Below are 23,637 nucleotides of genomic sequence, written 5' to 3'. Positions count from 1 at the left end.
TGGAAAGCACACATATGAGAATCGCGAGTAATAGCTCAATATTAACACACAGGTGATCATGGATGGAAAATGTGTTGTATTAGCCTAAAGATTACCAGGGCAGGATCGGTGATTGACAGTGAAATGTTGCACAGACATGCTGAGCATTGCATTCCATGGACCCCTGGAACATTTACCTTATTGTTTATGAGAACAGGAAGGCTTGAGAAGGCAGACTCTTGGGACGTTGGATAAATACAGAAGATAAAGGGGGTTAACAGAGAGAGGCATGGCACATCACATTACACTAGAAGAATGAATGCGACTTATAGACATGGCTAATTTCATTGTAACTGTTACTTTACAATGCAATTCCTGTGTGCCTTAACAGCGGGAAGGCAATTCTTCTGAAAGTACAGCTGTATATCATTTATTGTTAAATAAAGGACATCATAATTTTGCTTTACAGTACTCTTATTCAGTTTGTCCGTCCTTGTCTTTACATCTCAGTGTTCATTACATCATTATTTATGTTGCAAAGTGGAAAAAACTATGTGCCACTTAGCACAGATATCCTACCTTATGTTTTCTTTCTTCTGTTATTATCATCATCATCATCATCGTTGTCATTATTGTGAAGCCATTGCGCTAGTTTCAGAAAACTACAAAGCATCATCATAATTTCCAAGGAAACTACACGACATTATCATGAGTTCTGCTTTGCGGAATGGGCTGCCATAAAATCGTTACGACACTCATTCTCAAACACAAACTCCTACTCTTAGCTGAGAATAAGAGTGAGACGCTTCATAAATAACTCATGTCCTACCCTGGGGTAGGCAAAATTCTTGTCCTAGTTCATCCTTTAGTGCAATTCATGTTTTTGTGATAAACAGAGATAATCAAGTTCCTGACACAATAGGTTTCACAGGGTACCGGAGCTGAACAAACAGCAAACAATATCAAAAACTTCCATGGAAAAGCTGAACCACTTCTGAAAATCCTCTTGCGAACAGCTTGGGAGTGTGTTCAAATGGAATTGGGCCTTTGAATTCAAGATCTGCTTCTCCCTTCATTTGTTTGTCATAAAGACATGCCACCATATTTCTAGGTTTTAATAGCAGTTTGTGAAACTGCATTACAGAATCGACGTTCTTCTCGAAGCACCTTGTCATGCATAATATGAGGTATGCTTTCCACCTGATGTTTTCACTTGCTTTTCTTTCCAAATCTTACTCCTCTCTCTCCAACCGTACTCTGCAATATTGATACGGTGTGAAGAGCAAGGTAGCCAATGAATGAGCTTTTACTGGACAGGACCAATTAGAGAGTGGAGGAGGGAGGACTTTGAATTCAAAGTCATAGTGAAATTTTGAGACAAAACCACCACACAATTTATAATAATTTATAATAATTTAAAATGCTAGCAATTCAAAAACAAAATTAATGGACACCGAAAAGCAGATACATTTAAACAAATCTTAAAATTGGCAGAAAGGTGAATGGTTTTTAGGGCCTTTATAAAACCGTTTTCTTTTTGAAGTTAGAACATTCCCCAAACACAGCACTTTAATTTTAGGCTTTCAATGCGTCCATTTGAAATTTCTTAAAATAAAATATTCATTAGTGTACTCACTCACTCACTCACAAATGCTGGATAAATGTTGGATAAAGCACTTGCACAAATTTTACTTTCATGTATGTAGTAGTAAGCACCAACAGCGTATTTGAAAGAGGTTTTCCCAGCATCTTGTAAAGTGGTTTTTAATATTCACAATAAAATTACACTTTAAGCTGTAGTTTACATGCATCATGTGTGAAAACAACAACATTAACTAGGTATAACTGTGTTATTGAAATCAGAGGTTTACTACATGTGTTCCTCAAATACTGCTTGAACTTATATGGATGGATGGATAGATAATCTGTCCATAAATTTTTGAACCTGCGGTTTCTAGTAAAAGACAGATTTCATATTCCCTTCCACAAACCCCTGTAGCATAATAGGATCCAACCATAAAGAGACACCTTTACAATGTAAAGCATGTACACTAGGACAACTCAGAGTTTCTAATAAATAGGAGAGCACAAGTCTTTACTCAGTCCAAGGTGTAGTAAACCAGACGGTGAAGAAAATGCCAAACACAGAATGAGCAAAACTCGCACAATGGCACTTCAGCTGTGAAATGATTCAGAGAATCAAACTTCATTTTTCAACTGTGCAAGTGAACTCTTATACTCAGCCAAAATATTTCCATGAGCACAAAGGATGTAGACTGTCAGCCACTGATATATGCTGCTCAGTCTTGCTTCTGTATTGACAGAGTGACTGCATTTCATTTTTAAGTTTGGTTGAACCTCGACCAGGAAAGACTGCTGCAAAAACACCCAAAGACTGTACTTACAAGCAGTACATAAAAGTTCATTAACCAGTCAGAGAGATGAAAACAACTTCTAATGAAGACGCTTTGTTGGTATAAATGTATAAAGCACTCGTATAGACACTAGGCAAATAAGACCATACTCACAGATGTCCTGAAAAGCTGCATGCAATTGTTACTGTCATGCCTGGAGCAAGACACTCCATGAAGGGGAATGATTAGCAACTTCAAAAGAACATCAAAGCCAGAAATGTCAAGCCACTTGCCAGAGGCATCTCTTGGCTGCAGCTAATTGGGCGTATTTGCAGTACTCAGAAAAGACCATTCTACTTAGCACCCTTTGGTGTGGTATTCTTACTTTGTGGGTCCCCTGGTATATGGTATTGGAAGCAAAAAAATCTCCCAAATTAGTGTGCTGTGGAATACTAATAACTCACTAAGAGTTTAAAAGTAAACAGTGGACTCAAGGTTATCACAATAATTTTCCTTTTAAAAATTTAGAAAATATATATTTTTTTCTCCTTTATAGATTAAGGTCCAATACGATTGATTGCTCCAAGTCTATTTTTAATAAGCACTGCTTTCATATTACGAGTCAAGCAAGCTTTTGTAGTCTAATGCAGGAACAGGAAAAAGACAAATCACAGAAACAGGGAGCAAAATATTCAGTTATGTACAACATAGTTGCATGAAATTTACTGGATATGTAGCCACACGTTCACTGAAGCATAATTTAAAGTACTGCAGATTAATGTATTTAAGAATGACAATAACAGTGTACATGGCATAAAATTCAGTTTCATAATGTAAGACTTGAAATAGACCCTCAATTTCATCATTCAAGACATAACTATAGCCAAGGTATGTTGTTCTGTAACAATCTCTGTCCCTCTTTTTCTTCTTTTTTTTTATTTCATACAATGTATGGAGTTAACAAAGAGAAGCCAGCTACTCATTACCGCGATAATGCTTATTTTTGGTTCAGGAGGCTGCCCACAATTTGTATAGCTAAGCAGACACCATGCAGTAGAATAGAAAAAAGCTACTACTGAAACTGTTTAAAAGAAAACAAACTAACCTGTTCCTGAGTAAGTTTCATTTCTTGTATAATTCGGCTAAAATGGAACTCCTGAATCGGTAATTTCCTGCAAGAAATACAAACATTCTTATTTAAAAAAAGAAATTAAAAAAAAAAAAAAAAAAAAACTTTACAAGTTGCTTTTTCTTAATCTAAACACATTTAAATATTAAGTGTATTTCTTTAATAATATATTACAGAACAATATTTAATTAATGTAAATGTATTTCTAATTATATAAAACTTTTGAGAAAGCAGATCATACTAATACCATTCTAATAAAAAAAAAAAAAAAATAAAGCAGACTTTCATGAGCAATGCCTCATATAATGCCTCTGTGCGTATTAAAGTGAACATGCATCAATATATGATTAATGGAGCTGTATGTATTTTAATAATATTTAAAACATTGTGTCAATGACTCTAGAACATATGTAATTTCTATTTCTTTGCAATTGGACCATTACCTTTCCCCATTTATTTAATTAGTGTACAAACTAAGCAAAAACTGAAAGATGACCTCCTACAAGAAATTTGAATGAAATTTGTAATAGTCAAAATAGTTAAGTGAACTTAGTTTAGTGATACAGGAGAAAGTAGGGTGAAATGACACCTTTTATTGGCTAACTAAACAGATTACAAATGCAAGCTTTCGAGGCCTTATAAGGTGTCATTTCACCCTACTTTCTCCTGTATCGATCTATGGCTAACACGGTACAAGACTCTGCTGCTATGGATATTATTTTAGTGATGTAATCCTACATATGTGTTAGTGCATGTCACTGTTAAGTGCATGTTTAGAAAAGTGTAAATCTTAATATTCTAAAATTACAGATAAATATTAGGATATGAATTTAATGTGCTCTGTCTGTGCTAACAAAGTTGCACAAATTAGGCACCTCAGGAAACACCATCCAAATATGTCAAAAAAAAAAAAAAAAACATACATACATTACAAAGGATTTAACACTCTATCTTAGTTACCATGAATTTTGGGAAACACTTATCAATTAACAAATGATCCTTTAGGAATTGTTTATAATGTTCTTACTGTTACAGTATATACAGGGTAAACTCAACAACTACCACCAGAATGGAATTAGAATGAAAAGGCCCTGGCAAAGAAATTTGTCAAGACAATTTGTACATACATGGAATATAGCAAGGAAAAGCAATGCTTAGTAATGCTCATAGCTAGACTCTCAAAAAAGTCTTTAAGACTCAAGAGTTACAATACAAACAAGAACAACCCAATAAATATACATGAAGAATTATACAAAAGCACAAGTTACCTTAACTCAGGGTGATCACAAAAAGTGTAATGAGTATATAATAACCAAGAATAATTGTGTCAAATATTTGAAATACTGAAAAGTGTGCTTCAATTGAAATGTGTATAAATATTAAATGTGAAATAAATATGAAAAATGTGTAAATATTCTTGATTGCAACAGAAATTTGTAATTTTCGTCATCTGATAGAGATCCATAGAAGGCTGGATTCCTAATAAAAGGATTAAACTCAAACCAATAAACATTCAAAGTTTTGTCAAAAGGAATATCTTGGACCCTTTGTATACAATTACGGGGTAAAACCCTGGGGTCGGTTGATGTAATATGCACAAATTCAAGTCCTTCTGATCACTGCTGCCGAAGACATCTAATATTTTACTCTTTATCATAAGTGTATAATTTCCAGCACAAAATATGATCCAAAAATAGCCTAAACTTTAGTATTTCTCTGGGCTAGTGGTCCAAAAATAGAGGGAAACCCTAAAAAGTTCAATGTCTTGCATAGCTAGACATCAACATACATTGAACAGTATATCATTTGTGAGTCAAGGGGTGCCAGACAAGAAAAAAAAAAAAGCTGAAGCTTTTATAAATAATAAGAGAACAGTCACAGTGAGGCATTATAAAGGCATACTGCCATAGGTACGAAGGAGCTTCAGTGGTGTTTCTTGACACATTTCTGTGGAATAATTTTCTGGCTAAAGGTACTCAGTGATATGGTGTCAGAGAGGGGATATGTAGCATTCTTCATAATAAAAGCTACTTTTGCAATGTGTTAATTAACTTTTTAGTGCAGTGGAAAGTCTAGCAGAATACAATACTAATATACTGCAGGTGTCATGTAGGGTGTGGTGTGCACCTACTTGGCTTCACTAGCAGTCAGGTGTCTCATAAGAATGGGGCTTCCAAATGTCAAGCCATCCATGTCTTCAGTGGCAGCAGCATAGACCTTTCCAGCTTTAACTAGTGCAGCACAACTTGCCTCCGCTTCACAAGGGGCCTAGAAAATAATAATGGGAAAATCAAAAAGAAAGCAGCAAATCATTTACGACACTAAGAAAGGGCAATCAAAGTTTGTAAATAATTAATTCAAGTCTGGAAGAGTTCAAATGCAAAGGAAGGACATTAAGATTAAACTCAACAAATAATTAACTTTTAATTAAAAAAAGTGCAAAATATATATTTGTTAGAAATAAAAATAATTTTAGAAGTAGTAATTAAACTGAAAAACAGTGAGCTGTATTAGTATTATCAATATCTCAAAAAGGTAACTGAAGACATTGTAAATTTTTTTTTTAACTTTATTGTTTGTTTTTGATCATTAAAGCTTACATTTAGGGTGTTTATAAGCACATACAACATCGGGATGAGTAACCTAATTACAGCAGAAACATGGTTTCTTAAAAAACCTTTGTTTACATGCACAAGTCCACTTATGCATTTCTCCTTTAGCAAACACTCGGACGTCATTAAACCGCATATACAGTAAAAGAGTTAAACATCATTATCACCCCCTGTGAATCCAAAAACAAGCATGGGGCCTGTTAATTGTTTTCTTCTCTTTCATATGATGTGCAGTAGATAACATTTATCACCTTCTTCCATCCTCAACAGGAGCCCCCAAAAGATTTGCAGTATAAACAGTGGCCTCTGCATCACCTGATCACACAGTTTCAACAAATCTATAACAAACTGCTTGATTAAAACTAGACTGACACTTTATTTGTATGTGTCCATTACTACATTGCAAACAGCACACTCTTTTCTGCTTGGCTGTGTAATTGAGCCATGCAAAGGAGCAGCATACCACAATTGCTTCTTGCCTTACCACCCACTAATGATGCAATTATTTTTACTTCAATAAAAAGTATTGCATTAGGTCACTCGTTACTTTAAAAAAAGTAATGACTCTACTTAACAGTAAAAAGTTACTTTTAACTTATTAGTCCAAACACAGCTCCCAGAACTGTGATGCTCGGTTTAGAACTGTATGTTCAGCTCATCAACATAAAAGTAGTGACTTTTAAAATATTAACACACATCATTTCCATCAGAAGAAGGAATAAAGCGATTGCCCATTTTCTACCTATGGCTGCTGGATACGAGTACAAAGCAAAGAAATGAATAGGCTAACAGAGTGCAGCAGACATTGTAGACTACAAAATCCTTAACTGTATGCTGGTTAAGGGTTTACATGACCAAATAAACAGGTTAATCGTGTTGAAATCGACTTGTGTTAACCTGGTTTCTCAGAGACTAATATCCTGGTTTTTCAATCTGAAATAAGGGTTTGTATGGCAGTTTAGAAACTGTGTTTCTGTGAGTAACTGGGTTATTAAAGCACATGTAACACAATCTTTGTTAATGCTAGGAAATAAAAGGCTGAAGGAAACCCTTGCTACTGACTGATATGTCATAATAAAACAAAGGACAGAGAAGAAAAAAAAAACAACTTAATGAAACACAGAACATGAAAGAATTGGCTTTCCTACTGATGTAATCAAAGATGAAGATTATTCTAATGCAGATCACAAATTACTAAAGCAGGTGCAAAGTACATACTGTACATAAGCTTTTTTCAGTGATTTAGGTATTGTAATGCACAAAATATTTATTTTGCCAAGTACAGTGTGAGTATAAACTCTGGAACTATAATAACATTAACGTATATACAGTACTAGCCGTTCCCCACAGCTCTGCCCGTGTAGTAGTGAAACAAGACAAACCTTATAAATTAACAAAAAGGTATCGCTAGCTGAGCAGAGGCAAGGTACACTCCAAAACACAGAGGTAGACTGACTTGAACGGAGGCCGGCGTGTGAATGAGGAGGGCCCTGCTCGGCTCCCCACTCCTGACGTCACGATTCCCCTTCCCCGCGGTCTGCAGCCTCTGTCTTGGATTAGCCCGAAAATAATCGCTCCTGCAAGCGAACTATGATTCTTAGTGCAATGAGATTAGCAAAATCAACCGAAATATTCAAGCTAAGTTCTACAAAAAACCTGATCTAAACCCGTTAAGTAGTTCTCTCGTTTGCTAGCTAAGCGAATGTATGATATGCCCCAAGGCTGGCACGTGAGAGATGAGGGCCCTGCTCCCTTCCCCCAGGCCTGCTGCGTATCTCTCTTGGATTTGAGCAAGTAAATTGGTACCGCAATCAAACTATGATACTTAGCGCAATGAGAGAGGTCTCAAAATTAATCAGAATGTTCAAGCAAATTATAGGAAAATACCCGATCTAAATCTGTTAAGTAGTTCTCTCATGAAAAGCAGATGGACACACACACACACAAATGTTGGTATTATATATCTACAGTGCATCCAGAAAGTATTCACAGCGCATCACTTTTTCTACCTTTTGTTATGTTACAGCCTTATTCCAAAATGGATTAAATTCATTTTTTTCCTCAGAATTCTACACACAACACCCCATAATGACAAAATGAAAAAAGTTTACTTGAGGCTTTTGCAAATTTATTAAAAATAAAAAAAAAACTGAGAAATCACATGTACATAAGTATTCACAGCCTTTGCTCAATACTTTGTTGATGCACCTTTGGCAGCAATTACAGCCTCAAGTCTTTTTGAATATGATGCCACAAGCTTGGCACACCTATCCTTGGCCAGTTTCGCCCATTCCTCTTTGCAGCACCTCTCAAGCTCCATCAGGTTGGATGGGAAGCGTCTGTGCACAGCCATTATAAGATCTCTCCAGAGATGTTCAATCGGATTCAAGTCTGGGCCACTCAAGGACATTCACAGAGTTGTCCTGAAGCCACTCCTTTAATATCTTGGCTGTGTGCTTAGGGTCGTTGTCCTGCTGAAAGATGAACCATCGCCCCAGTCTGAGGTCAAGAGTGCTCTGGAGCAGGTTTTCATCCAGGATGTCTCTGTACATTGCTGCAGTCATCTTTCCCTTTATCCTGACTAGTCTCCCAGTTCCTGCCGCTGAAAAACATCCCCACAGCATGATGCTGCCACCACCATGCTTCACTGTAGGGATGGTGCCAGGTTTCCTCCAAACGTGACGCCTGGCATTCACACCAAAGAGTTCAATCTTTGTCTCATCAGACCAGAGAATTTTCTTTCTCATGGTCTGAGAGTCCTTCAGGTGCCTTTCGACAAACTCCAGGCGGGCTGCCATGTGCCTTTTACTTAGGAGAGGCTTCCGTCTGGCCACTCTACCATACAGGCCAGATTGGTGGATTGCTGCAGAGATGGTTGTTCTTCTGGAAGGTTCTCCTCTCTCCACAGAGGACCTCTGGAGCTCTGACAGAGTGACCATCGGGTTCTTGGTCACCTCCCTGACTAAGGCCCTTCTCCCCCGAGCGCTCAGTTTAGATGGCTGGCGAGCACTAGGAAGAGTCTTGGTGGTTTCGAACTTCTTCCACTTACGGATGATGGAGGCCACTGTGCTCATTGGGACCTTCAAAGAAGCAGAAATTTTTCTGTAACCTTCCCCAGATTTGTGCCTTGAGACAATCCTGTCTCGGAGGTCTACAGACAAATTCCTTTGACTTCATGCTTGGTTTGTGCTCTGACATGAACTGTCAAGTGTGGGACCTTATATAGACAGGTGTGTGCCTTTCCAAATCATGTCCAGTCAACTGAATTTACCACAGGTTGACTCCAATTAAGCTCAGAAACATCTCAAGGATGATCAGGGGAAACAGGATGCACCTGAGCTCAACTTCGAGCTTCACAGCAAAGGCTGTGAATACTTATGTACATGTGCTTTCTCAATTTTTTTATTTTTAATAAATTTGCAAAAACCTCAAGTAAACTTTTTTCATGTTGTCATTATGGGGTGTTGTGTGTGTTGTCTGAGGAAATAAATGAATTTAATCCATTTTGGAATAAGGCTGTAACATAACAAAATGTGGAAAAAGTGATGCGCTGTGAATACTTTCCGGATGCACTGTATATATTATATATATATAAAAAGAGAGAGAGAGAGAAATTATCTTAATGGTTTCTAGGTTGCCTTGGGCAACCACGTAATTGCAATTGACAAACATTTCTTGGCCTTTGGTTGTAATTAATAGCAATCATTTTAGGGAAAGATTGTTTTTTTGTATTTTTACTCATAACACATGATTAACAGATCGTTTATATAATTTCCCAAAAGCTAGTCATTTTTGATGAAGAAAAAAAACAAACAAACAAAAAAAAAAAAACCAAAGTGTAAGGTTTGTTGTACTTCCTGGCTTTCCTTTATGTAGGTACATCAAAATAAAAAAATATATACATAGTGTAATAAGTGGCCACTGTCAGAGGATGTTTGAACCAGTTATGCATGTAAGAGGAATGTTAATCGTCCCTGACTTACAAACGGAGAGATCTAAACACAAATGCAGCTAGTAGACAAATGTGAAGGACTGAAAAATCCAACAAAACCCCCAGACGCTACAATATATCTGCTGTGCGGAAGTTCTTTAAAGTTGTGGTCCTCAACTACAATAAACTTCCAAGGGAACTGCAAGATGACTAAAAATGATAAAACAGAAGCAAAATAATGAAATCACTAAAAGTCAAGCTACAGCATATGTGTCAGATTTAAGGCCTGCAGACTGGTCATGGCCCAGGGATCTTTTTAAAACAGCCCACTTTATCAATATTCAAAATGCATTACATACTGCCCTATACTATTAACATTTTTCTTTGTTAATTATAACCTTTTTCCAAGCCATTAGTGTATTTTGTCAAATCTAAAGACACAGGAGCAAAACAGAAAACGTTTTTGCACAACAATGATTGTTTTGCAAAATACTAGGCACTGTGATTATTTGACAAGACCAAAATCACATGAAAGTCTCCAGTCAAACAAATTACAGTAAAATGGCCTCAGCTTCTAAGGCCCTTCTTCAAATAAACTGACTCAAACTGGCCTGGTCTTGAAACTAATGACATACTTAATGAAAATCAGTCTCTAAGGCAACCAACATATAATACATCACATAAAAGGGGTAGGTGATGTAATTTGATTTTTAATGTACAATGGAACAATACAGACAACAACAACAACAACTCCTATGACAGAGAGGACGTGGAGGACAAAAAAAGAAGAGCAAAAGTGTACCTGCTCAAAGAGATGGCCTAAGAGGGCGATGTAGAACAGCTGTCTGATGAAATTAGAGTTAACTATTGCACACCAAGTGATAAGTCATGCCATTTCTTTGCACAAGGCTGGTTTGAGAGTACAGCCAAATGTTCCACACTCATGTGTGGCATCAATTATTCAGATGCTCTGAACACAGAACCGGTAAAGCACCCAAATGTAAAATATACTATAAATATGTCTCAGTGGAATTATACTGCCTTAATAGAACTGAAAGGAGACCTGCTGCTGATGAACGAGGGAAAATCTTTACTGTTGCACAATAAGTCAGGTGAGATGCAGAAGGGTATCCAGCACAGACACATGAATTTTTAAAAATAAGTGGAGTGCCAATACCTGCCCATGTTCTGTTGGGACTATACTAAAGTCTTCATTGACTGATTACTAATGGTGGATTGGTGGGAGAAACAGATTATGAGGATTCATCGGTACACCGCTTTTCTTGATTTCTAGTTAATACTAGCTGACCAGCCAGTGTCAACTCTTTTTGCCCTCCAAAAGGCTATTTTGTGTACAATGTTCTGGAAAGAATTAAATATAAGAAATATTATGCTAACATTTCTATCACTCCTTTTGTCAACTTTCCAGTGGGACTCTAATGAGTATGGCAACCTTCCCAGAGTATAGTACATGTATTTAATCTTCCACTCTAAGTGCTTTTAGCACTCCAGTATAAATTGTTTCCAAGTAACAATGAGATTTGGCTCATTTAGCATTAATATTCAATGTTTATATTGACATCTTATGTAACAAACCCCACTAATTCCAAGACTAATAGACTTGCTATCTTGTATTTTGTGAAAAGGAATAATTGGTACCTTTAGGTACACAAGACAAAATTTTTTTTTTAACTTTTTATTTTATTTTATAAGCAATATGTAAACAGAAAACAGTGATGATAAAACACCAAAATACATGCAAGGCATTTTTGTTACTATTAAATCTCTATATAATGCAAAGTCGACTGATTGACTGACTCACTCTCTCACTTTAAAAAGCTGAAATTTGGCAGAATGGTGCATCTAGGGCACTAGGTACCAATTAAGAAAGGACATTTCGATATATCAATATTTAGGGCTAATCCCTCTCCCCCACAACAGAAACAATAAATACCCCAAAATCTCAAAAATTCCCTGACAGATCTAATTGAAATTTGGAGACATTTTTTAAAAAAAATGAAATAAAATTGAATTTGTCAATATTTATTAATATTATTAATGTGATCCATCCATTCATTTCCCAACCCGCTGCATCCGAACACAGGGTCACGGGGGTCTGCTGGAGCCAATCCCAGCCAACACAGGGCACAAGGCAGGAACCAATCCTGGGCAGGGTGCCAACCCACTGCAGTATTAATGTGATCACTTTGTAAAATAAGAAAGTTCGGTGAAGCTCAAGGAAGATGAAAAGTTCAATAGCTAGCAAATGCCATTTTTTTAAGCAGTTGCCTACTGGCAGTCTTAGATGCATACTAGTCTATTTTGGCACAAAACCTTCAAGAGAAAATCAACAAATCAATGGCCTCAAAGGAAGATCAATATTCTGGAATGGCCCAGCCAGAGCTCAGACCCTGATCCAACTGAAAATCTGTATGGTGACCTGAAGGGAGCTGTGACCTCGTAATATGACAGATCTGGATTTTTTTTTTGAAAGGAGGAGTTGGGAGGGGGGATTCGGGGACAAAAAAAAAAAAAAAAAAAAAAACACCAAGTCCAGGTGTGCCAAACTGATAAGACTCTTAACCAAAATGACTGCTGTAAGAAAATCAAAAGGTTTACCAACTTAGTATTAGCTTATGGGTTTGCACACTAATGCAGCTAGGTTTTTATATGATTTTATTTTTTCCTTTTTTCACTAAACAGTTTTTGATTTGTATTCACCTTCTTTGTATAGATCTCAATTTTGCAATAAAGGTGGAATAAATTCTGACAGGATTTCTCCTGCTTTCATTTTTTATATATCCACTATCATGATCACTGTGTTAAACATTCTACTAGAAAAATGAATGAATTACTACCCATAAAAATATAAGCTGCTCAAATAGAAGAATAATACCAAAAAAACGAGGCATTTAAAACAAACAAATATTCACAAAGTGGCTTCTTACAGCGAAATAAATGGCTCACCTCTACATAAGGCACACCCATAAGAGTCAGTAACCTCTTGCATTCATCATTGTGCTGCTTGGTAACCTTCACAAGACGTTTGTTGAATTTCTCAATGTTCTCTGCCTCTCCTGTAATAATAAATTTTTGTTATCTATGATATAAAAGAAAATATGTCACGTACATCCTAGTTTTACTTACCAGCTTCCTGGGCTTGTGCCAGTTGCTTCTCTGCCTCTGCTCTTCGTTCGCTTCTCTTTTCCAGCTGATAGACAGAAAGATTTATTGATTTAATTCACTTATGTAAACCATTATTTACCTTACACACTATAACTTAGACTCACCTCTCCAGACTTTAGCTGTGGTGGCTTGCCATCAAACACATACACAGGTTTAATGCCATTCTCCAACATACGGATTGTGCGATAAAACATGCCCATAAGATGACTGCAAAACAAACAGTTGCCTATAAAAATACAAAACTCAACTCTGTCTGAAAGATAACAAGCAAGTATAAGGTGGACAGAGGAAGAAGAAAGAGTTAAAAAAGGGTAAAGAGTTGCCCTGTGATGGAAGTGTTGAGGATGATACTTAAATGGAGGTTGAAAAGGATGTGGATGTTGTTGGGTGACATGAGGAGAGCACGTCTCAACCCAAGAAATGCTCAAGACTATCGAAAATGTGAAAAGGAATTCAGGATTAATGGTACTTTTAAGGACAGTAGGACTGCTGCATTAATTCAATTTGATATTAGAATCAAACAAAAATGTATACTGTATATGAAGAAGTGAATTGTTGGTGCATAATTCATATAAAAAAATAATATCACGACACAACGCTGATGTACACATATGAACATTTTAATTTGTAGCATCTGAAATCACTTTGAAGGCAAAATGAAAGACAATAGTTTACATCAAAAATAAAATTATTTTAATTCCATGCTACAAAAAAGATTGAACCTAATAGGATTAAAAAAATATCTCCAAAAATGAAAAATTTACAATTTTTTAGAAAGACTTTTGCTTCATTTTTTGTCTGTTTCAGGATGTGTAGCTAAAAAGTCTGGACTACAAAGCATGAGATTATATTCTTAAGCAATCAATAAAAAATAGTTTATAAATAACATTTGTATAGTGAACCCCATTCCTAAGTAAACTTTACGTACAATAGATAGATAGATAGATAAGTCCACTAAATAACTTTCATGATCCCTCAGATATCCTGGCATGGTCAGACAGAAAAGGGAACCACCAATGCAGTTTGCCATTACAGAGGTACCCTTTCTCTCTTCCCCACAACAATAACGAGATGCATTATGGAGGATATCCTAAATATTCAGTTCCTAAAATATGTATATATGGTATTCGAAAGGCATTTCTTTGGATAAGGTCAAGTGCAGCTTCTCTTTCAATGCAGTGACCTTAGTCCACCACATTCTTCTGGATTTCTAGGAAAGATATGTGCTCAGCATTCGAAGATAGTGAGGGCTAAAAACACTGTCTAGATGATGTTCTAATCCTCTGACTGTGAACAGTGTCTCAAGGACTACAGCCCATTGCAACAGCTACATGCACAAGGCAGGAACAAGTCCGGTATAACTCCAGAGTTAAATGTACCAGAACAAATTATATTTACCAACAACCCTAACCGCATTTTTTGGACTGTTGAGGCCAGCCATATCATCTGCTGAATATCTACACAAACACAGGAGGAATAAGCAAATTCCAGATAGACGTTATGTCAGTCAGAAATCAAACTGGAGTTCAAATACTATGATGCAGCAAATCTACCCACTATGACACTGTTTTGTCTGGTTCAATAACATGTTAATTGGAATTGTGTTAATAATGTTTCACATTTATGAAATTTATTTGCAATCTACATTGATTTACTTTTACATAAAATAAAAAATGATTAAATGATGCCATGGCAATATAATATAAAACAATATAAATATTTTAAACACACTAGTAAAGAACTGTAATGTTGAATATGAGTTTTTATGTGTGAGGAATATAGCATAACAATAGAACAACATAATATTCTAAAATGCATTTAATACAATTCAAGGCCGTAGATAGGTAGAGCCTATCCTGTCAGCCATGAACACAAGGCAGCAAACAGCCATGAAGAGGATGTTAGTCCATCACAGGACCCATTAAGAGTCAAGCAAGGGCCAGTCTGCAATCACAAGCTAACCTATGCAACACATCTTGAGGATGTAGGAGAAAAACCAGAGCACCCAGAGGTCAATCCAGCCAGAAAGTGCAGATTCCACAGGGTGAAGGATTCAAGGATGCTCAATTTGTGAATTGGTAGCACTAATCATACAAAAAATAAATAATTCAATATCATAACTCTCAATGTCACAAAGTCTGTTGGAAAGGTATTTTTTTTAACTGCAGAAAACATTTTTTATGTAAATGGTGGCTTTTACATTGCCATCATTATTTAACTATTCCAAGAGCTAAAACTGGAGCATTTTTCCCAATATGCACAGAATAAAACATTTGAAATTGGAGACTTTGTATCTAATGAAAGGAAAACACAAGCATACCTGGTTGTTTCACCGTCTTCATTCTGCAGCACATTACCATCCTGCCTAACAGCAATTAGAAACTGATAAATGCTCATTGATGCATCAATAGCAATTTTTCGACCTAAATATAAGAAAAGGACAGAAAAACAAATATGCATTTAGGTGGAATAAAGACAATAAATTTCAGTGTTATGATTTGTTATTCATTTCTTCAAATCTTAAGGATCATATAGTTCTACTCTTAGCTATGAAATATATTTCGTGTCCCTACAAGTTTCCTTTTCTAATAGTTTAAAATTAGGATACAATATGTCTTGGCTTCAACTCCTTGGAGTTAACCTTGAATGTGACTTGGGTTTGGAATTCAATCTTATTACCGTTAACCCGAGTCAGACCCAGGGTGGCATTTAATGATCTGCTTTACAGCGTAAAGTCTTTTTTTTTTTTAAGCATTTTATTAAAATCAAATAAAATTCCATACAAACAAGTCAAGTTTAACAAAACTAGGTTTACAGTGTAAGGTCTGAATAACTCTTAAGACAGTATTCTTCTGCCATCAAGTGGGTGAAATGACATTATGCTGCAAAAAAAAGAATTTTTTAAATGTGTTTTGCCACTCTATGGTAACTCATCAATTTTCATAAATGGGGTGGAACCATCAACCAAAACACAATGGTGTGTAAATGAGAAAGTGTAAAGTCAATTTTAGAAGAAACCATTAGTTGAATCAAACAATAGTGATAACAGTGTAAAATAGTCACCAGACATTCACACGGATAGCAAAACTGATGTATACAGATGACCGAACCACTGTGATATGCGTGGTGAATTTGGCCCTGTGAAGCCTAACCATGGTGCAAAAAAGGGAAAATGACTGCAATCAAGAAGAAGGACAAGACAGATGTTAGCCCCGTAAGCACTGTTCATAATGCTGCAACTATCAACATTTGCTTCAGCGAAAATGTGAGACACTAAACCTTGCGCTTTGGTGGCTTACAATAACACAAGGGGCAGGTTGGCTGTGCAGTTCAGGCACAGACATTCTACCCTCTAATATGCAAGCAACAGAAAAACATTATAAGAAAGGCGCACAAAGAAACACACATATACAGTCCCAATTGTGGCTTTGGGTTGTGTGTTGGTGCGATATGTTTCTTAAAGGACGTGTACTAAATCTGCATCAGTACAGCAGTACACACTAGACATACCTTCTCAACTGCATTTATGTTGACCTTTTAATATTTACCTGTGTTACACATAACATTTTTGTTGAAAAAACTCAATGTTTTTGGCTCATAACATAACACAAAAGGAGGATACAAGGCTGCGTGATGCTTGATTTTCAGCTTTCTTCATTAAAAAAAAAAAAGTTTATAAAAACAAAAAACAGAATTTCATACAAGCAATATATTTACATAAATACTAATAGCATTTTAGCTTAAAAGTTATAATTACAACATATTATCATGTTGTGGATGTAATTAATGTATCAAACCAAAGACTCACTTTAATATGACTTGCTAATTTTATTTGAACTTTCAGCTAGTTAACTGTATCTGATAAATATGTGCATGAACCTATGCAGAAAGAGAGAGGGCTTCTATTTATATTCTATTCTATATATTTTTCATCATTAATGCATGTAACCCCACCATTTTTCTCCTAGGAATGTCAAGAGGAGACATCTGTGTGTACGTTAGCAATCTATACTTTTAATTAAGCTAAATTACAACCCTGTCATTTTAATTTCTTTAATATCCCACCCTTCAATCTCCAAAGTATATTATCAGCTTAGTTTATGTGTGATACATTATATGAAAAGCCAAATTACATATTTAAAGTTGGCATTTGTACTTCTGAATTTAAAACTACTTCTTTTTAGCATAAATTGATAAATACAAGCTGTAAAAAGAAACTACAAAAATTTGATCACAGGTCTTTTTAAAATTGACTGGAAAGACAATGTCATAGTCTTGTGAATTAAAGCTAATTGCTTTGTTTAATGATTCCTAATATTGATATTATATTTGATCTTTGGTAAACTTAATGCTATAATGAGACAACATTTACATACCAGGACACACAAATTAAGGTAGACCTGTGGATGAACAACTCAAATTTCAATCTGATTAACAAAAATTACACCAACATAAGATTGTTAAAATACTCTTTAATATAGCCGCTTTTGACTGGAGGGAAAGAAAACAAAAACTCCAGGTAACAGAATTCCCAAAGAAAATAAATATCTCAGTCTACTATCATTTATAAGAGATAAAGTTCAACTAAATTTAGATTAAATAACAGTTCTAGTGACCACCCGGCCCATCCTCGGAATTCTACAATATTATGCGTCTGTGCCCAGGGCAGACCTGTATCACTGGATTCCAAGGCTGTGTCATTTTCACGGGCAAGAGTAGAGGTTGGACAAAATATACTGCAACTGTGGCACTAGACACTAAATTAGAATCAGAATACGGGGTCAGTAAAAATTTATAATAACTTTGATGTTTATTTATTTTTTGCAAAGAACTAACAAACAGCGAGAGGTGCAATTTGCACAACTAATCAGCCGTTCAAGTCCGGGTATGCTATATTAAAGTTGGGAGTCTTCAGCCTGGATTTAAATGCGGAGGCCAAATTCTTATGCAACCTTCAAGATCAACCCACAGCTTTGAGGCCCAGTCGTAAGAAAATGGATTCCCCAGCTTCTGTTTTGTTAAACTTTCAAATACTTTGTAGACAGTCATCTCAAAGTTGTAATGTATGCATTGATAAGCTTATACAGTAGAGTCCCGCTAATCCGAACAGGACTAGGGAAAAAAAAGTAAAGAAAACAAGTTTTTTCAAGTTATGTCGTACGTTTAATGTACATTTAAGAAACTTGTAATTTTTCAATTTCGCTGTCTAACTAAAAATCCAAAATACAGCCTTACTTAAAATTGAAACAAGTTCGAATTTACTCACATATGTAGAATCCATGTTCTGTACAGATTTACACAAAACGTAAAAAGCAAACCATTATCTAAGAGATAAAGTCAGTGATCACCTTCTGACGCAACGACCTAAAACGGCTTGAAGAAGCAATGTTTCGCCAACGCCGCATAAACATAACATCTGTTGGGGTTGCATCGGCATGTTGCTCAACGTAGCGCAAAGCGAGATCAAGGGCACTGGCTGCGGCAGTGTGTGGAAAAACATCAGTCGGCGCGTCCCCTTCCTCCTCACTGTCGTCTGCGTTGAGATCAGCTGACGTTCCCTGCACAGCTGCCACAATGTCCTCATCTGTGTATTCTTCATGGCCACAGTCGTCAACGGCCGTCCACTCTTCCACGCACTCTTCTGCATTTTCACAACCTGGCATTCTTTTCACCAATTGAAGAAGTTCGCAATTTTCTTTTGTCGGGGGGGAAAACTGTTTGGACAAACTCTAGCTCAGGCCAGAGATTTTTCCAAGACTTCTGTAAGGATTCCTTGCATGTGTTTTCCCAAGCTTCAGCAACCCAGTAAATAACATCTTTGATGTTCATTTTCATGAGTTTATCCAAAATTGTTAGCTCTTCATTATCTTCAAGTAGGCTACGAAGAAGCATTTTTCTATAATTCTGTTTCAAAGCCTGCAAAACCCCTTGGTCCATTGGCTGCAAAATTGATGTGACATTTGGTGGGAGAAAAATGGCCTTGATATCATCGCAAACAAGTTGCATTTCTTCTGGATGTGACGGAGCATTGTCTATAAGTAACAAAGCACGAGGAGGCAATCCATTTTCTTTGTTAAACGTCTTTACTTTTGGCACAAATTGCTTGTCAAACCATTCTTTGAACAAGGCACGATCCATCCAAGCTTTCTTTTGATTTCTGTAAAAAACAGGGAGAGAGTTCATGTTCATGTTCTTAAAACATCGTGGTTTTGCCGATTTGCCGATAACCATCAGTGGAAGCTTAATTTGTGGCAGAAGCATTGCTGCAGGCCAACACAGTTAGGTGCTGTTTATCCATTTTAAACCCTGGTGCAGATCGTTCCTCTTGTGATGCAAGACTTTTGGTAGGCAATGCTTTAAAGTTAAGTCCTCTCTCATCTGCGTTGTAAACTTGCTGGGGCGAGTAGGAAGAAATGATGCATTTGAACTCCTCAAGGTATTCAACAGCTGCTTCGTTGTCCGCTGACAATTTCTCCCCAGTTATTGTAAGCTGCCTGATTCCGTGTCTTTTCTTCCATCGGTCTAAGAAACCACAACTAGCCGTAAATGATACGTCACCGTCCATGAGCTTGTTCAATTGAAGCGCCTTTTCTTGAATTAGAGGGCCAGTGATAGAGATTCCTTTCTGTCTTTCTTGTGTAAACCATAAGAAAAGTGCTTCGTCCAATTTTTCGTAAGAAGACACTGTCGTCTTGCTACGTTTTTCAATCGTTTTTTCACTTGTGGTAGTGCAAAACTGCTCAATTTTACCTCTGTTCTTTTTCCAATCAGAAATTGTTGCTTTCCCGACACCAAATTCCTTCGATAACTGAGTGGCACTTTCACCTTTGTGAAGTCTTTTCAACACTTCCAGTTTTTCTTTTAATGTACACGACTTATGTTTACGTTTGCTTGCCATGATGATTAACAGCAGGGACAAGCACAGAATGTAAAGAAACCACACTACACACCACTCACAAGGACTCACAAAACACAGGGCAAGTGCGCGCACACGAACAATAACATTGCACAAAACACATCACTCAGCAGTAGCAGGTGGCACACTGACTCAGTGACTCATAGTTTGGGAACGGAAATCAAGAGGAATGCATAGTTCTAGGCGGGGGATCTAGGTCACTGCCCTTCCGCTACTACTCACCTACCGCCCGTCATATCGATTTTACCTCCGATCACAGTCACACTACAATGCAGTTTAAATTGCAGTGTACTAGAATACGCAATTTCTTACCTTTAATTCTTGACACATCAGACGCTTAATACGCCTCATAAAGTCAATATATGGCATTATATGACAAAACTCCGCCTAATCCGAATTTTCGCTAATCCGAACAGGGTTCGGTCCCAATTAGTTCGGATTAGCGGGACTCTACTGTATAAGGTACAGTTGTGCTTGAAAGTTTGTGAACCCTTTAGAATTTTCTATATTTCTGCATAAATAGGACCTAAAACATCATCAGATTTTCACCCAAGTCCTAAAAGTAGATAAAGAAACCAGTTAAACAAATGAAACAGAAATATTATACTTGGTAATTTATTTATTAAGGAAAATGATCGAATATTATATTCATATTTTTAGCACAACTGCAAGTAGAGCCAGTGGACCACCTATTCTAAGGCAGAGCTATTCAGTTTTTCTTTTCTTTTCTTCACATTTAGAACACAATTTAAACTGATTAGATACGGCCTTATATAGCGATATAGCCTTCTTTGAGAAAACCAAAGAAAATTTTACCTCTATTCTTTTCAATTGTCATTTAAGGAGCCCTCTTCCAAGAACATATCCTATACATTGTACGTCCTGTTTAGCCAGGACATAACACAGTGCTTTTTAACCTCTCAAAAACATATTTTAAATTATATAAATCCTCTAACCATGTATTACTGAACATTCATAGTAAAATATATGATATATTTAAAAGTATTATTGCCTATATAAAGAGAAAAATTACTTTCAGAACAGGTCTGTTAAATATACAGGCACTTTTTAAATAATTTTTCACCCTTTATGAAATGACCCTCTCAGGGAGTACTCTTTTAAATGTCAATGCTATAGAGGCCATTTGAATATATAAAAGCCTCTCTCTCCTTATCCAGAGTCAGTCAGTCATTTTCTAACCTGCTTTGTTCTGAACAGGGTCATGGGGGTCTGCTGGAGCCTATCCCAGCTAGCATAACACTGCAACGCAGGGAACAAACCCTGGTCAGGGCACCAGTCAGAGTGAGAATAGTTAACCAAAAGGATCAATGGATTTTGCTTTACTCATCTACAGTATATGCCTTGTGGAAACACAGGGGGCGTACAGCCACATAAACCCCGACACAGACAGGCAGAGATGCAGGTGCAACAAATAACACTTTATTTTGAGATGGGAAATGCTTTTCTTCGCTCCCTAGAGCACAGCACAATGTACAGTGCATCCGGAAAGTATTCACACTTCATCACTTTTTCCACATCCATATTACTAACTGAGAATGGTAAACCGGATGGACGCAGGGACATCCGGCCATGGGCCGTGGACGCAAAAGACGTACTGCGTAGGCGCTCCCATAAAACCCCCCTTCCAAGCAACGGAAACCGGATGGAAAGCAACGTAAAATTAAAAATGAGGCGCCCATAGCACACAGAAAAAAGGAGTCAGACGCCGGCGCCGCACAAAGCCCATGGCACACGAAACGGAACACACACAAAGAAGAGTATTGAGACCCACAACACACAAAGCCCCCCTGCAGTAACTGAAATAAGAAATGAGGCGACGCGCCCCTAGAACACCAAAAAGAAAGGAGTCAGACGCAAGCGCCACATAGCACACGAAACGCTACGCACACAAAGAAGAGGATTCAGACCCACTACAAACAAACACCCCCTCCACTAACAGAGATAAAAAAGTGAGGCAACGCGCCCCTAGCACACAAAAAAAAAAAGAAGTCAGACGCGAGCGCCACACAAACCCATTGGACACAAAATGGGACAGACTACGGACATAGCACACGAAACATACACAAAAAGGAGGATTCGGACCCACGACCACACTAACATAAATAAGAAATGAGACACAAAGCCCCACTAGGGTTACCACTTTTAATACAAAAAAAATAAGGGACGCATACTGCAGCGGGGGCCACATCCCAGTGCCAACACTTTGCAGACTCTACTTAAAAGACCCGCCCTCCTCACTGGACAGTTAAAATGACCAATCAAACTAACGATGACATCAAGTATTACCCAATCAAAAGTAGGAAAGGAGGCATCTTCATAAAATGCGTGTGGGATGATTTGCATGAGACGCTGCTTTAAAAAAAATGATAAAAAAAATACGGGACAAAACCTGTCCCGTATTGATTCAAAACGGGACGCGCAATTTCATTCTCCAATACGGGACGATTCCGTATTTTACAAGACGGGTGGCAACCCTGCCCATTACTGAACGAACCGTCCGTATTAAACATACGTCATCTCAACACATTCAAATTAGGCAGCATAGGTCGATCTCATTATACTGATCCACTATTAACCGTTTAACCACAGAAAAGGCTCCATATTAACAGTGAGTGCGATCCTCCTTATTACTTATCCATATCTCTAACGCTGAAGAACAAACAAGTAATGAATTCACGATCACAGGTACAAAACAATACGGCTCGAGTGACGGGACCAAACACACGAACCTGCATGAAAAAAAACAATACACGTCGGCTACAACGCTCTTCTGAAACTCCGGAAGAAAAAATGTCTCGGCTCCAAAAACGCAAAGCTCAACTAACACATTAACAGAAACGAGCGCATATGGACAAACACAATGAACGTACACGCATACAGCACGCATCTCAAAGTGCTGCATCGAAACAGGCACGGATTCAAAACGAAACACCTCCCTTCTCAGACATACAGAAACGGCAGCGAAGGGACAAAATAAATAAACACAGACATCTACACCGCGCATCTGCAATACCGGAAAACAAGCAGGCAAGGCTCCAAAAAGAGAAAGCTCAACTGACCGACATACAAAAACGAGCAAGGCTCAATACAAACAATGCACGCAGTAGACTACAACGGGCTTCTCACACAGCACAGGCAAATCGATTACAGCTCCAAAACAACACGTCCCAAATATTGCACATACAACAACGCACCTCTCAAACGGCACAAGCAAAAGATACACGTCACGGACATCAACGACAGACACCTGCTAAACACTTGCGCCAGTTAGCTGACAACGCGTTCAATAATGAGTCCACTATTCAGGAAAATTCATTGGGATTAATGAATATCATTTGCAATCATTGTCATTCACTTAACTTCCCTGAAGAAACAACTCACAATACAAGTAATGAATTTACACGTTGTTGTCAAAAGGGTCAAATTAGACTGCCTCCTTTACATTCATATCCTGAATATCTACAGAACCTTCTAACTAACGATGTACCTGAAAGTGAAAACTTTATGAA

The 23,637-nt window shown here is 37.2% G+C and overlaps 1 protein-coding gene across 1 annotated transcript in view; it reads right to left on the bottom strand.

Moving 5' to 3' along the window:
• Positions 1–23,637, bottom strand: part of fen1 (flap structure-specific endonuclease 1) — a 52,410-nt gene that overhangs the window by 19,282 nt on the left and 9,491 nt on the right. The window contains exons 2-7 of the mRNA XM_028793696.2: positions 15,512–15,614; positions 13,296–13,398; positions 13,153–13,216; positions 12,973–13,082; positions 5,594–5,730; positions 3,439–3,505 (exon numbers count right to left, since the gene is read on the bottom strand). Coding sequence (XP_028649529.1) covers positions 3,439–3,505; positions 5,594–5,730; positions 12,973–13,082; positions 13,153–13,216; positions 13,296–13,398; positions 15,512–15,614 — 584 coding nt within the window. The remainder of the gene's footprint in view (positions 1–3,438; positions 3,506–5,593; positions 5,731–12,972; positions 13,083–13,152; positions 13,217–13,295; positions 13,399–15,511; positions 15,615–23,637) is intronic.

This window comes from Erpetoichthys calabaricus, chromosome 2 (genome assembly GCF_900747795.2).
Source record: "Erpetoichthys calabaricus chromosome 2, fErpCal1.3, whole genome shotgun sequence".
In the NCBI taxonomy this organism is placed as follows: domain Eukaryota; kingdom Metazoa; phylum Chordata; class Cladistia; order Polypteriformes; family Polypteridae; genus Erpetoichthys; species Erpetoichthys calabaricus.
This window is presented reverse-complemented; position numbering and strand designations above follow the sequence as displayed.